Source organism: Lacerta agilis, chromosome 3 (assembly GCF_009819535.1).
Source record: "Lacerta agilis isolate rLacAgi1 chromosome 3, rLacAgi1.pri, whole genome shotgun sequence".
In the NCBI taxonomy this organism is placed as follows: Eukaryota; Metazoa; Chordata; class Lepidosauria; order Squamata; family Lacertidae; genus Lacerta; species Lacerta agilis.
Window position 1 is genome coordinate 98,210,007 of NC_046314.1, and position 15,931 is coordinate 98,225,937.

At 40.8% G+C, this 15,931-nt stretch overlaps 1 protein-coding gene across 2 annotated transcripts in view; it reads right to left on the reverse strand.

The window, feature by feature from the left end:
- Positions 1-15,931, reverse strand: part of LRPPRC (leucine rich pentatricopeptide repeat containing) — a 115,367-nt gene that overhangs the window by 66,270 nt on the left and 33,166 nt on the right. For both annotated transcript variants that reach the window (XM_033144882.1, XM_033144883.1), the window contains exons 12-19: positions 15,596-15,714; positions 14,743-14,836; positions 10,584-10,653; positions 4,925-4,952; positions 2,613-2,670; positions 1,341-1,447; positions 1,052-1,129; positions 665-718 (exon numbers count right to left, since the gene is read on the reverse strand). In XM_033144882.1, coding sequence (XP_033000773.1) covers positions 665-718; positions 1,052-1,129; positions 1,341-1,447; positions 2,613-2,670; positions 4,925-4,952; positions 10,584-10,653; positions 14,743-14,836; positions 15,596-15,714 — 608 coding nt within the window. The remainder of the gene's footprint in view (positions 1-664; positions 719-1,051; positions 1,130-1,340; positions 1,448-2,612; positions 2,671-4,924; positions 4,953-10,583; positions 10,654-14,742; positions 14,837-15,595; positions 15,715-15,931) is intronic.

The following is a 15,931-nucleotide window of genomic DNA, read 5'->3' on the forward strand; positions in this document are numbered from 1 at the left end:
TGTTCAAGTCATAGCAAAAATGCACGACAGTTCCTTTTGTATTTTCAGTTTGCATACACTAGGTAGAGAAGGACAACATAACACCAAATTTGCTGTGGTGCATCTTCACTCACTCAGCACGAACATGTGCAATTGCTTTGATCTTTAAGTGCTTTTACCACAGAACCGTTAAGGCAAATGTTTGGGATTATTCCTAGGACATGCATTGCCCAGAACCTAAAAATAATAATAATAAAGGTTTCACCATCGAGTGCAGATGCCCCATCCATGTGCCCCACCCTGGTGTACAGAACTTCACGTGCACTTTCGATGCAAGTGAGGCCAGGCAGATTCTTTTTGCAACTTGCCCTTCCCTGTCCAAAGTGGCAAAAACATAGGCTTGTTAACTGTCCCTGTGAGCTGCTCTCTTTTCTAAATGGGGAAACTGAGTCACAGCAGTCTCATGTGTTCAAGCCTGTTTCTGGGAAGGCCAAATATGCAGACGACATATTTGAACTAACAGACATATTATGCTTCTGCTGTTATCAACACCGAAGCTAATTCCAGGAAAAGACTGAAACGTCAGCTGTGCAAGAGAATAGATACCTTGGAAGCAAAGTATCCTTTTTGTATACAAAAATTATTTGATTACTAACAAATAAACCTAGATAGCCGGTCTACTTACTTTTGATATTTCTCCGGGCAACAATGTGTCTCTATCAGTCAACAGAATTACATCCTAAAAGATAATATATATATATAGTGTAAGAAAATGTATGAAATATATGATGAATAGAATTGAACAAGATCCCATTTCAGCAATATCGAGAAGCATGCCGTTAAGCCACAGAAAAGAGTCTCTCTGTCCCCATTTATCCTCACGGTTAGAGCTTTAAAATTCTCTGTCCAAAACACAAATGCTTCCAAATTGAATAAAAAGGAGAAGATCAATATGCTTTTTTAAAAATCAGAAACAGTTCCTTTTAAATGTTGTTTCTCTCTAAACAGATCCATGGGGAGTACAGACACATGTTTTATATTGAAAGACAACATTTAATTTACCAGTACAGACCTTAATTAATTCAGGAACGTGGCGGCTGTCCAGTAGGTTGCGAATACCTCTAAAGATGTTGGAAGGGATTACTATATTCTGTACCAAGAGATGGAGAAAATTACATGAGTTTTAAAAACACAACCAAACTGAGATAATTTCTGTTAGACAAATTTCAGACATAATTTAAGTCTCCAGCACTCGCATGTCATTGAGAAGTGGTCTGGTTGTACTTAAAAGCTGCAATTTCAAATCTAATAGATACATGTCAGGCAGGACAGGCATTATGTAGCAAAAAATGAAATGGTACCATCTTCTTCAGCTGATGGAAGTATTGTCTCAACCGCTCCTCCTTGGCCTGTACCTCTGAGTCACTCATGCTGTCAATCAAGCTATAAAGAAAATAGCCAACAGCTTCTGCGGGGGGGAGGAACACAAGAGAAAGCATTCCACTAAAATTACTGACACTGTCATGTTATCAAGATTAATTTATAAGAAATCATTTTGGTGTGAGATGTCACCCTGATGAGAGGCTCTGAAATGGCAACAATGATCACTGAGGCATAGAGATTATGTGGTTTGGGAGCACATATCTAACTGGTGAGTGAAAGGAATATTAATTATTTTCAAACCCGGTGACAGCTTTTCAGAACAGAATCTATCTTCAATCTATTTTTTCTCACTGCTGTGTGACAGAAGCAGTACTGCCCAAGGCCTCTCCCCCACTTTCCTGCCCACTACCCCAAAATAGTTGCCATAAATATTTTGTCATTTATTCAAAAGGAAATAAAGAGCTTCCTAAAGCATCGCGTACACAGCACTGTATATTTCACATTATTTACCACGCTTTCTGCAGCCTAGCAAGCGAACATGAATACAATAAGGAGTATTAAATGATTTTTAACAACCAGATCCAATAATCCTGTGGAGAGCTGCTTATTAGCCAATGAAAATCAAGATTAACAAAAGATGCTACATAGTGAACAGCACTAATTTTCTTTGGCACTCAAGCATAAAATGTATAGGAGCATCAGGAAGAACTAATGAGCTTTTGATAAGACATCTACTAGTGACATGTACTGCATTCTTTTTATTATTTATTAAGAGTGTTCAGCAGGTCTTAAGTCACTTTATTCAAGATACTAAGTGGCATTCTGCTCTTTGATATGACAGAAAGCATTTAAAATGTTATTTTAATAGTTTTATGTTTTGTTTTGTTTTATTAGCTTTCTGAAATACAGAAAAAACTTGGTTGTAGTTGTAAAGCGTTTATTTAAGGGATCTGATTATGTTATCAGTATTGCAAACCTTTCTGTTTTATTTAACACATGTGCACTCTATGAATGGAGAACATTTTAATTAAAGAAAGAAAAGGGGGAAACACCCCCCTCAAAAAAAAAAATCTCACGGATTCCATAAAATATACTGTGATCATCTGGATAAAGATTTTACCCAACATGTTTTCCAAATTTCACTTTCAAAAAGAAGTAATCAGTGTTTATGGTTGTAATCCCTCAAGCCCATCATTACACAGAAGAACGGATTTGTGGATAAGTTACAATCATAGAAATTGAAACTCTACCAGTTGGTCCCGGAGGCGTCTGGCAATAACGTCCATCCTTGTACAAGAGTTCTGTTATCTGGTAAGACAGAATAATCGTACATTGCAGCCGAGAAGAAGCAAGGGCAAATAGTATCTGAAATTGAATTCTACAAATAATAAAGCATCTCTCCACTAAGCTATTATTCTATGCCACATCATAGCAATTCGCTCTTTAAAAAGGAAGGCTTTTTGTGTGTGTAAATATGGTATTTAAAATCAACACCAACAGCATGTATGCTGCATACCAAAATGTATATTGGGGGGGGGGGGGAGAAAGTCTTTCAATGATTCTGTTCCTAGTGTCTTAACCCACAACAGAAAGTATTGCTTAAAGAAATCATTAAGCACTGTCACTTTCAGGTGTTAAAATTAAGAGTCTTTATAGTTTCTCAACAGTGTAGCATTACTTCATTTTTACATATTTGTAAATAATAATAAAAACCCACATTTTTAAATAGTACTTAAATGCAGACAACACACCAGTAAAGTGGCCCACTTCTTTAAACAAAGCGCTCCCCCCCCTCTCTCTCTCTCTCTATATATATATATATAGTTATAGCCAGCTAAATTTTACTCAAGAGTAAACCCACTGAAATTAAGGGATCTAAGTTGGCCATGGCCATTCACTCAACTGGGTCTACTCGGAGTAGGACCAACACTCAATACAACCCTAAGCCTGCAATCTTAAACACATTTATAGGGAAACAAAATAAAAATAAAAAAATTCCTTCCAGTAGCAGCTTAGAGACCAACTAAGTTTGTTCATGTGCATGCACACTTCTTCAGATACACATCGTATAATAAAATAATAACAATAATTTATTATTTATACCCCGCCCATCTGGCTGGGTCTCCCCGGCCACTCTGGGCGGCCTCCAACAAATATTAAAATACAATACAAAGTCACAGATTAAAAACATCCCTAAACAGGGCTTCTTCAGATGCACACACATATATTTACAGGGAAGTAAGCCCAGTTGAAAACAGTAAAACTGACCCTCCAAGTAAACAGGAATAGGATTGCATGGCACACTTGGAATGCAAACCTGAAGGTGGTTACTACATCCAGACTTTGATTTGTTTTTCCTACGGCTAACTTATTTGACAGTTGGGCATGTGAAGCAACAGAATGAATTGTGTTTCTTCCCCAATATTAATTAGCTCCTGAAAAACACCTCCCACGTTCTCCTGAAGGGTCCCCACCCCTTGCCCACAGGAGCAGATTTTGGAGGCACATGGGGGACAGAGGTTGAATTAGTAAAAGGCCCGCCCCCATGGAAATCTCCTAGATAAGGACAAAGGGCACCAGAGACCACAACATTCTTTCTGTAGCTCTGACCCACTTCTGAGCTTAGCATAAACTTTGCCTCAGCAAACACCACATCTGGAGGTGTACTAGCAGGCTGGTTTGCAAAACTTCGTACGGGCAAGAAAACTCAGGTGGTATTTCAAATTTAAACAGAAGGATGTAGATTGTCAAGATGCAGAGGACAGAAAGAAAAGGCTCTTTTGTAAAATAAGCCCCTACTTCTACAAGAGGAATAAATAGAAGCTGCCAGACCACAATTCCCGCTATCCCTGGCCACTCTCCATGCTGGCTAGGCTTGATGGGAACTGTAGTCAAGGAACATCAAGGAGCCACAGGTTCCCCACAGACTTTAGACAGGGTGTAGGAAAATGCTATTCAAGAAGGGGCCGTGGTTATTTTGTAAACGACTTTCTCAATTGTTTGGTTCACTTCCATACTGCTTATTCTCTGAATTTTAAACTGGTGACATACAGAGATGTAAGGCGCTTTGGGTTTTCCCCTCGAGCCTAACAAATGGGTTCAATCTTCTTCCCCACCTCAATCCTAATTTCTTTCGCACATAATTACAAAATTCACAAGAAGTTCCTTGGGCAGAGAGCCCAACTGGGGATCTTCGATGCAACTCTCTTTGAGCAGAAGGTCCCTGCAGTCCCTCACCACTGTCCAAGTTTCTGTCCACCAAGTTTTTGTTATCAACAAACTTCATCCAAAGCCAAGCATGTCTGAAATCCAATTAGATATGGGGAAGTGAAGGTGGTTGGGAGTTAAGGACGTAATTTAATCTCCCCACTGAGTTCAATCAGAATTAGCTTTGGTTGAATCATGCCCTAAATTTAAAATGCACCGGACAAGATAAAAAACTCTCCAAATAAGTTACTGTCAAGACTGTGAGCATGCAACTTCCTGTTACTTATACTTCCGTAATATTCTGTACCCAAAGCATTTCAAGCAGCTCTACTTTATTTCAGTTTCACCGTCTTACCTCACTCCAGAGATTTACATCAAAGGACCTGTAGAGGGCAGCAGAGGATAATTAATCGAAGGCCAGAAATATTTGTTTAATTTAGCCCTTTCTTTAAGAGAAAATTGTATAGCTAAGCACATGCAGATTTGTTTGGGTGAAGGGTATTAAAATAAATTAATGATTTACACATTTTGTTACATTTATTTTTGAAAAATGATTTCACGCAGTATATAAATTGCCACAGAAAAGGAGGGCCATGTTAGAATCCATTGTTTCAATGTGTTTCAACCAGTTTCTTGCTTGTATTTACGGTACATGGGGGAGCCTGGAAACGAAAATATCAATACGAGCGTAAATGTCCATTCAGCAGAAAATTAAGGTTCCTCAGACCTTCTGGCATCTACTTCAGATGATTTTTGAAAGGGTTAACCACAACAATAATTTAGAGCTTGTACATGAATAGTTTGCTGGTGACATGAAAAACGTACTTTCCAATACACTTAGTCCATTTCCTTAAAAGTAATGCTGAAAGCACTTATTAATCTGCATGATTAATCTGTTAATGTGTGATTAACCATTCAACTCATTATCACACATTAAATGTAAATGCATTAATCAGTTTTCAACTGTCCCCACTGTTAAAGGTTCAGGGTTGTAACCTATCTGCATATCTAAATTCAGGCAGCATTTTCAAATTAAATAAGTCATACACATGTATTATTTAATATCAACAATTACCTTCCCTTCATACTCTCCAAAATACAGTAGTGAGATACTGTAACATATATCTCCTCTTCAGACTGCCAGGTTGAAAGAGGATTGCATAATTTCATTTTTATCTGTTTTTTTATTTTTAAAAACATCCTTGGCAGTTTTGTGAAATACTACATGTCACAGTGTCTCATGAAACACAGTCCTTGAGAAGAAAAGAGACTTCACCATATATGAGATGCCCCCTCACAAGCAGAAAAGAGGAAGACTGCTGATTTTAAAACCTTAATTGTTTGGCATCCTTAACTTTCTGAACAAGATATTTCAGCAGGACATACATATCCAGAGAAACTGAATCTGAAAAATGGAGGAAGATGTTCCCAGTTTAAATAACCAGAACGACACTGGTTTACTGCATAGTGTGAAATTGCTGGTCCACAGCTACAAATTAAACACACTGCCCTGGATTAGGGACAGTGCACTGGAAACAAATGCAGACAGATTCTAGCTGATCTTGGAAATGGGCAGGTTAAAATTATGCCTTGCACTCACCCATTTGAATGCACACTCTTTATCAGTGTAAGAATTGCCTTGTGTTAACCAAACAAAATCTGTGTAGTTGAATGCTCCGTTTCCAACACTGATCAGCCAGACACCTGAAGCTCTCAAATAAGGCATAACAGGAAGAGTCCTGCCTCCACAACTCACTCTGCTGGCAATATCCAGCCCTCAATATCAAGAGATAAACTCAAAACATAAAACTGTTGTATTGGTGGGCTTCCCAAAAGGCATTTGGCTGGTCACTGTGTGAACATAATGCTTGACTAGATAGATCTTTGGTCTGGTTCAGCAGGACTATTCTTTTTTTCCTTTATTTAATATTTTTATTTATTCTCAATTTCAGTTAACAAGCATACCGAACAACAGCAGGATTATTCTTATGTTCAGATGCTACTAGACCTGTTCTCCATGAATCTGCCTGACTCCTTTAGGACCATCCAACCTAGTGGTCATCAATGAGACTAAGCTATAATTAGGAACTTCCACGTTCAGCTCTGGTCTTTGCCATGTGGCCTTAGGCAAACCCCTCTCTTGCAATATGGGGATAATAATACTGACAGGGCTGTTGAAGAAATTACAACTATAGAGCACGTGTGACACACTTCTGGCAATGAACTTTACAAATTAACTGTGCTTTGTGCAGAGAAGCGCTTTTTTTGTCCACTGATGGGACATATATCCATATCTCACTCTAATTCCTAACTAATAACTGATACTGAATTGAGTGTTGATCTGGCTGTGGGTAAAACTAATCCAGCTTCTCCTTGGTTAATTACAAACTGGCGGATGCACTGAAATGTGTACCCGTCCTGGCTTAATTTGCCAGACCTTTCACCTTGCATTGGTAATGGAGTGGGGTAAAGAAGTCTCTATTCTAGGGTGGCATTCCTGTCCAGGATATGACAGGCACCCACAGTGTGCACAGCTGAAGACATTTTCCCAGCTGGATAAATGGGATTTTAGCATGTGTGTGAATGCAGCATGGGACTCTCTCAGAGGGTGAGAGAATCCCATGAATGAGCTCACACCACCTGGTCTTTAAATGCTTGGCAGGAGGGGCATGTTAGCTGTAGAGAGACATCTTCAAAGCTTCTGTTGAGTTATAAGCCTCTGGTTTTGCTTATAGGCCTTGGGCTCTTGACTTTTGGACCTTGTGTTTGTGCTACTGAGCCTGTACTGCTATTAGCCTGAATAAATATATTTTCCTTACTTTCAAGCGGGCTCTTGCCCTCTGCTGTACATTGTACAGGCCATTGGCTATACACAATAAATTGATTGATAATAATGATAGAAGCTCCAAAAACCACCACATACTTTCAAGTAAGAGTTGCTGCCTGTGTGTTTTGAGGTGGGAGCCTGACAACCATGAACTGTCTACCAACGTTTGCCTTTCAAAGGGGGAGTACGCTCACCAAACCATAATTAACTGCACTCGACTATAGCTAGACATAATGCCTGAATTAATGGCAAACTGGTCAGCAAACCAGAATGGCAAATCATGGCTTATGCTAACAGTGGTTTGACTAATATTTTACTTTGAAAAATGTAAGTTACAGCCACCCTACCCAAAGCTCCCTTTCCTTGAGGGTTATGCTGCTTTACTTCATGAGAAACTGACCAGAAGACTAGTACTTGCACTGTTTGCCTCTTCACCTCCCACCTCCTTGGAGGGTGAAGGAAACAGGATTTCAGTAGCAGAAATGCCATGTTGTTCTCTGGGAAACACATAAAGAGGCCAGGATGGAGCTTCTCTTTCAAGAAAAGCAAGCATATGGCCTGGGTACCGCACTCTGATGGTGGCCAACGAGCACTGGAATACACTCTGAACTGCCAGAGGTAAAGAGTTACGCAAGCATCCAAGGAAGCAGACACTCTCATATGTGCATGGCTAGCTGTACTTGTCACTTCTCCAATGTTTATCCATCTGAGTTGTGACGTTCTGAATTTACGAAACACCTCTCAAAACTCTTCCAAGATTATTCTTGGAATGGGGAGGCGTCTCGAAAAAGCCCTATGTCACTATAACACGTACACAAGGTCTGAAATTTTAATGGACCTATTTTAAAAACCTAAAGCAATCGTATCGTTGCTGTGCTTATTTAACATTTTAAGGCATTGTTCAACAAAACAGCTGATTTCTCTCCATCAGGAAATATTGTGCTATGGTGGCTTTTCAGAATTTCCCCCTTTTTCTTCCTGTCCCACCCTAACTCCTTACAGATTCTGAACAGGATTGTTTAAGCATGATGATCTGAAAACATAATAGCTATAGATATGGCAGAGGAGGGGGGTATAACCTAAAGCATTTTGATCTCAAGGAGAGGTAGGGCCTTTCAGATGTTGCCAGACTCCAACTTCCATCAGCTACAGCCTGTCCAGCAGTCTGGGATGCTTCAAACTATAGTTCAACAAAACCTCAAGGACCACAGAAAGGCACAACTTGTCTGATCAGGATTTCAAGTATTGGCCAAATACCGGTACTTCACCAATCACAGTGAACACATTTTTAGGCCCTGAAAACAGATGGAGTTACCATATAAAAGGTACCATAAGATCTAAATCTGCTAACTTTGGCCAGAGAAAGAAATTTCAGAAATGAACAAACATAATAGCACAAAATGCATTTCTAATGCTATAGTCAATAATTGTCTCCCATGATTTTCAAAAATCTCATTTTACATACTAAACTAGCATGACGAGAAGACAATTTAGGGTGTTGTTGTTTAGCATGTGGAATAACTTGCGCTCTGATATAGTAACAGTCCAAGAACACAGCCCGACAACACGACTGTGAATCATGAAGCTGGGCTTTGTCTAAATAACGTTAACACCTACTTTGAGGATGGATTAAGTAAAAACTGAACAACAACATTTTATGTATACCCTGCCTTGTCAACAACAACAACAACAACAACAACAACAACAACAACAATTTATTTATACCCAGCCTTTTCCCTGATGGGACTCAAGGCAGCTTATATATAAAAATGAGAACCACTAAAAACATAGAAAAACAAATTAAAAAACAATTGAACATTGTTAGAAGTACAACTATGTACATAAAATATATTAAAACCACGCAAATAATTGCAATAAGCACAGCACGGCTCCAGCCCTTTCTTTAAAAGCAGTCAGTTCTCAAAGGTCTTCACCTGCCAGTGGAAGGACCACAAGGAGAAAGCCAGTCTAGCTTTTCTAGGAAGGGAGGTCCCAAAAATTGGAAGGAGCCATTGTGCAGGCTCTTCTGCACAAGTATTGTCTGACAGGTGGTGCAGTAGTACACTGGCTATAAGAATGAGCCATGATGAGGAAGGCTGCAGGCCAGATTCAGTTGCCAGGTTCTATTAGCAGAAGCCAGCGCAATGACACCCACTAGTGCAATGGGGCTTCCCCTCCTTTACTCCCTCAAATCCTCTCTAGAGGACCGGGAGAACGCCCCGAACAGCACACAGGGGGAGAAAAGAGATTATCAGCGCTATGCTGAGTTCCGCCATTTCATTGGGTACCCTTAGACAAGCACAGCCTCAGTGCTTCATCTGCAATATGGAGATTATCATACCCATCTACTTTCAGGGTTGATGCCATTATTATGGTAACAACTTGCACAAAACACTTTGAAAACTGCATGCACAGTGGTGTCCAAACGTTTTTCAAAGAGGGCCAGGTTTGATGAAGTGAAGGGCTGTGGGGGCCGACCAAAGTTGTTGACCTTTGAAGTTGTTGAGATTTTTTTTTAGGTTGGAGTTGTTGAGCTTCTTCTAGGATTGAAGTTGTTGAGGTTTGCTTAGGATTTTACCCCGAGAAATAAACTGCCACAGGGGCCGGATTAAACTGACCGGGGGCTGGATTAGGCCTCCGAAACAGACTTCGGACATGCCTGCACTTTATAAATGAGAATTATTACAATTACATAATAACTCATTAAGCTTTTGATTCACAGAACCAAAAATAATTATGCTATAGCCAGTGATGGCATAGGCTGAAAGTTTCCCACCCATGTCACTCACAAGAGTGCGGAGTAGGGTTTATTCTGGCTCTTTAAACCAGGCTTCCTCAACCTCGACCCTCCAGATGTTTTTGGCCTACAACTCCCATGATCCCTAGCTAGCAGGACCAGTGGTCAGGGATGCTGGGAATTGTAGTCTCAAAACATCTGGAGGGCCGAGGTTGAGGAAGCCTGCTTTAAACCTTAAGAGAGATGATAGACCTGCACTGATTCCTACAGCCACAGATATACTGTACTCCTATCCAGCTCCTAACTGGCTTTTTAGCTTTTGGGCAAAAATATGCTTTCATTCCTCATCCCTTTTTTTCTTAAAGCAACTGCCCTAAATACCATCCTGGGATTAAGGACCAAGGACATCCAAGGTACAAAGGTGGCAGTGAAAGATTCATAAACTCTTACCTTCTGAATCCAAGGGTTAGACTGCCTCTGAATTGCACTTGATCCATAGGTGGCTTGTTTGGAGAAGACACTGCAGAATAAATGAAAATCCTTAGAATGCGTTGACCCTTGCTTCTCCAAAAAGCATTGATTAAGCCATCGGTATCGAAAGACATATATTTAAAGAGAATCTGTTTAGTAAGATCATCTTGGTACATGAATGCATGATCTTCCAATAATTTCAAGTTTTAAACACAGAGAGATCTCTCTTTACTAGCTAGAAAGAGAAAGATATACAATACTCTGGAATTACAGTGCTTTTTGGAGTTTTTGTCAATTACTGTATTAGGGAATGCAGTTACTGCATGATCATCTCTGTGCATACTAACTTAAGAGTAGTAGTCCCTGTTGAATTATTCCCCAAGTGAAATACATTTATTTATCTCATACAATTTACACATATTTTTTAAAAAAAACATCAAAGCGGTTTACAAAAGATAAAACAGTAATATCAAGAAGAATCCACAACACTCATTAGCTCTCAGTAATGTATCTGGGAAGATAAATTTCATAAGCCTAGGCTATGTGTGACAATGGAACAGAGACTGCTATGCAGCACTAGAGGTGGGGGGGAGTTTGCCTTAATTCAAGCCAGGAATGAAACACCCAAGCTGGTATGTGTGGAGGGGAGGTGGGAGAGCAGACAGCTGACAGAGGAAGAACATGGACATTGAACAACTCTAAAAAGCAACAGCTATGCAGAATTTCTAGTAGTTGAAACATCAGTGCCCATCTGTCTTTCAACTGCATGCACTCCAGCAGAACGCATTCCTTCTTCCATGCCAGCTTCCAGACAAGCAGCGTTGGAGAATCCAAATTCAGTCCCTAGACCAGAGCTTTCCAAACTGTGCATTGCAGCACGTTAGTGTGGCAGCTGCAGCGTGTAGGTGTGTCGCGTGAACGTTCCCCGCGCTCCTCCCAGGGCCGGAAAGGGGTTACTTTAACCTCTGGTTTGCTAGTAAAACTGAATCACCGTGTTGTGAAATGATGCACGTCTAAAAAGTGTGTCACCAACATGAAAAGTTTGGAAAGCTCTGCCCTAGACCAACTGGGCCTTACACTGAAGAACCTCCCTGCTTCTTTGTTGTGATCGCTCATGTTGTTTGTTATTTCAATATAGAAATAAATAAATAAGAAAGCAAACTTATGTTTAAAAAGTTTTTGTTGGTTTCAAAAACAACACGGTGCAGCTCTGTATGCTCAATTGCTGCTGCTGCTGCTGCTGCTGCTGCTGCTGCCGACAGCCGGCAAAGCTGGTTTCCGTAGCAACAAACAAGTGAGGGGGGGAATTAAAAGCAGATAACAATGAAGTGGAATGGGGCAGTTGATCAAGGGAAAACAGGCACCCTTGTGCACACTGTCTAATGCACCCAGATTCCTTAACTGATGCTTCATAGTTTTCACCTTGTCAGTTTTGGGAATCTATGCATTATAGAACTTTAACTCCAATGAAAATCCTGTGTGTGTGTGTGTGTGTGTCTAAAAATTATACAGTATATGTATGTTTTATGATGACCTATATCTGTAATGCCTAATAAAGGTTTGGCGAAGTAAGAAGCATTATAGGAACCTGGAAGCTGAAATCAATAGCCCTTGGTAGCAGTCTGTTTTAACAGGTTGCCTTCCCTTTAACCAGCTGCACCACGAAAGGAAGTTTTAATTTGATCTATTAACATTAAACACTTTCTGGTAAGACTATCGGTATACAGCATGGGTAGACAAACTAAGGCCCAGGGGGCCGGATCCGGCCCAATCGCCTTCTAAATCCGGCCCACAGATGGTCCGGGAATCAGCGTGTTTTTACATGAGTAGAATGTGTCCTTTTATTTAAAATGCATCTCTGGGTTATTTGTGGGGCATAGGAATTTGTTCACCCCCCCAAAAAAAATATAGTCTGGCCCCCCACAAGATCTGAGGGACAGTGGAGCGGCCCCCTGCTGAAAAAGTCTGCTGACCCCTGGTATACAGATTCAATGGTTTAATGTACAAAGCAGTATTTCAGAAGCATTACGAGTCTTGAAGGCAAGTATGCACTGATGACTCTTTGGATGTTGTAGCAGTTTCAATTGGAGTGGGGTGGAGGAAGAAAAACATTTATAAACACACATAGGGAAAACAAAGGACATGGACAGTGATCCCAAGATCATCATGCTCCACACTTGGAAGTTTGCAGTGTGTCAGAATCTCACTTATGAGCGCTATTGTGAGCTTTGACGTCTCTGGTTACCTAGGGAAAGTGCCTAAAACCATCATTCTTTGTTCCCCCATCCCATCAATAGATAGCCACGTGGGGGAAGAGGGGAGATCACTGATCATTTGTTGGTGGAGAAATTTGAACCACCTCATCTAGTCTGGCTACCAACATGAATCTGACCAAACTGCAGGAGGCAGCGGAAGACAGGAGTGCCCGGCATGCTCTGGTCCATGGGGGCACGAAGAGTCGGACATGACTAAACGACAACATCTAGTCTGGCACCTGGCAATGCAAATCGTCTGCTCCAATGCTAATCAGAGCGACTGGTGAGCGGGGAGGGGAAAACAGAACACACCCCCCCAGCTGATCAGCTGAGGAGGGCTGTGTGTCCACTCTGTCAGCAGCAGACGGTGGGGTCAGGCATACCTGACCTCTGGTTGTCCAGTCACTGCTGCATACCAAGATGGAGGGGGGGGAGGAGGGGAGCTGCAGGGGCACTGGCAGAGTCCATCCAGCACTCCTGCTGGAACCAAACACACTGCAGCCTTGCTCTTCCACCGCTCTGTTCCAATATGCAGCAACAATGCAAATGCCACTGCCTGTCATCCGCTGCTACTGCACCCTGTAGATGGGAGAGTGTAGGTGGCTACACCACTGCTTGCATGCAACCCCCAGGAGGTTGGCCAAGACTGAACACAACCCTCAGGCTAAAGAAGGTTGGAATCTGTTATAAGAATTTTAAGGTCTTATATAAAATAAAATAAAAAATGTTCATAACTGTATATATATAAACCACATGTCTGAAACCCCACAAAAAGAGGTCCTGAACAAATTGACCTCAAATATTTCTCTGCAAGGTCAAAGGAGGAAACCTCCCCATTGTCTCTTTCCTCACAAATCCTGTCTTAAGGGCACATTCAAGATATGAACAGGGTGTGAGCCTGTGACCTGGATTCAGGAATTAAGTAGTTATAATAACAAGAGTGGCCAAAACCCAGATAATGCAATCAGGTAACTTGCCAAAACAACGCACTCAGATTTCTGTTGTAGGCCGCCTTTTCTGTGACGCAGGTATGATATATCTGGGGGGTGGTGTTGGGCTACACCCCTTCTGTGATAGTTACAGGTAGGTAGCCGTGTCGGTCTGCCGTAGTCGAAACAAAAAAAAATTCCTTCCAGTGGCACCTTAGAGACCAACTAAGTTTGTTATTGGTATGAGCTTTCCTGTGTACGCACGAAATACATGCATGTATCTGAAGAAGTGTGCATGCACATGAAAGCTCATACCAATTAACAAACTTAATTGGTCTCTAAGGTGCTACTGGAAGGAATTTTTTTATTTTCTCCCTTCTGTGATGTATGTATGATGTTTCTGGGGGTGGTCTTGGACTTCAGGGTGGACAATTTAGAAATGTCTATATAAGGGCTTATGCGCATGGCTCGGGGTCCCCCTCTCTCCTGTGTGTGGGGGAGCACCCTGTTGCAACAGTTAATAAAGATCAGGCTTACTAGCTGCTCTGCTTCTCAATATTCTCTGGCTGGTCTCTGCTATTTTCTCCTACCAATAGAGAACCTACAAAAGGACTCTATATGGGCTCTTGGGTACCCCATAAGGGGAAAGGAGCAGGTTTTTTTTTTTACTTATATCAAAACCAATGCCCTACTGATTGAGATTGTGGATTTCATAGAATAAAGTTAAATGCAAATTTATGGATTTATTTTGTGCTCGTTTTAATCATTAATTCTGTATTTATAAAGAGGCAAGCTACACTAGAAGTCCAAGTCTAGGGAACTGGTGAATTAAATTTTATTTATACTATCAAGGTGGCTTTAAAAAAATAAATAAAAAGGATTTTTTCATTCTTACATCCAGCTTCAACAGACAACGGCTGTACAAATAATAATTACAACATCAAGGATACTTACATAAAGCTAAAACATCCTCCAGTCTCCCATTGGCTGCTGTGTATCTGATTTCTGCTACAGAGAATGATTTACTATCAATAGGACAGTTCGCTTCCTATGGAAAGATCATAATACAGAGATGAAATGCAGAAACAACTGGTAGAGGACAGTGGTTAAGACCCCCAGCATAAAATTTGAACTCTGGTATGAATTCAATAATCAGCCTTAGAGAAGCCCTGTCCTCTTCTGAATGGAAAGTTGACACTGGCCTTCCTAATAGAAGGTTGCAAATATTTCTGAGATATCTATGTATTATGCTTGCACAACAGAATCTTCTCACTCTGTGCACCCTTAAATCTGTTCTAGGTTTCCCTCAACCTTCTGGAGCAGATCTGGAGAGGGCATGGGGTGCGTACAGGCAGAGGAGGGGGAGTTCCACCATACAAGCATAAATCCTGGTGCTGACAGAGTCGGTTGGATATTGTCTAAGAAAATAAAATGTGTATTGTTGCAAGCCAATAGCTTTTAGTTATTACAGCAACCATTTGATATGCATTAAGATTTTAAAATTAGAAACGTGATTTAAATGAATGGCTTAAAATTATACTGGTGTAAAAACGACCCCCCCCCCCCCGACAGCATCTGCTACACAAATAATTCTGGAAATTTCAACTCCAAAATTAATCATTAATCATTCTTAATGCCTTAATTTCTGGAAAAATATGGAAAATGCATTATGAAAGATAAGGTTTAAAAGGTTTATTTAGGAAGCATGCTTCTAGGGCTAGTACAGCGTCAGATCACAAAAGCAAAATGAAACTTGGTAAGTTAACATCACTGGGATATAAAGTAATAAGCCAACTACTTAACTCACCTGCAGCAGACGGCGCACAGAGCTGATATCATCAAAATTTGTGAAAACGTAGTTGGAATATGTATCTATATCAGGCTCTACCTGCATTTCATGCATTGCTTTGAGGACTTCAATTGTACCTAAAGGGGGGGAGGGGAAACAGATGCTGAACCAGATGCTGAATTTCAGCTACCTAGAAACTTTGGGCCATATTCAATTGTGCCCATGTGTGAGCAGGTCAGAGTTCCACTTCTCCAGTGGAACCTTTCCACCTACAGTCCCTCACATGCCCCAACATCTGCCCTGGAGGATTGTGGGACTCTCCAGAGCAGATTTGGGGATAGTACAAGGGGTTGC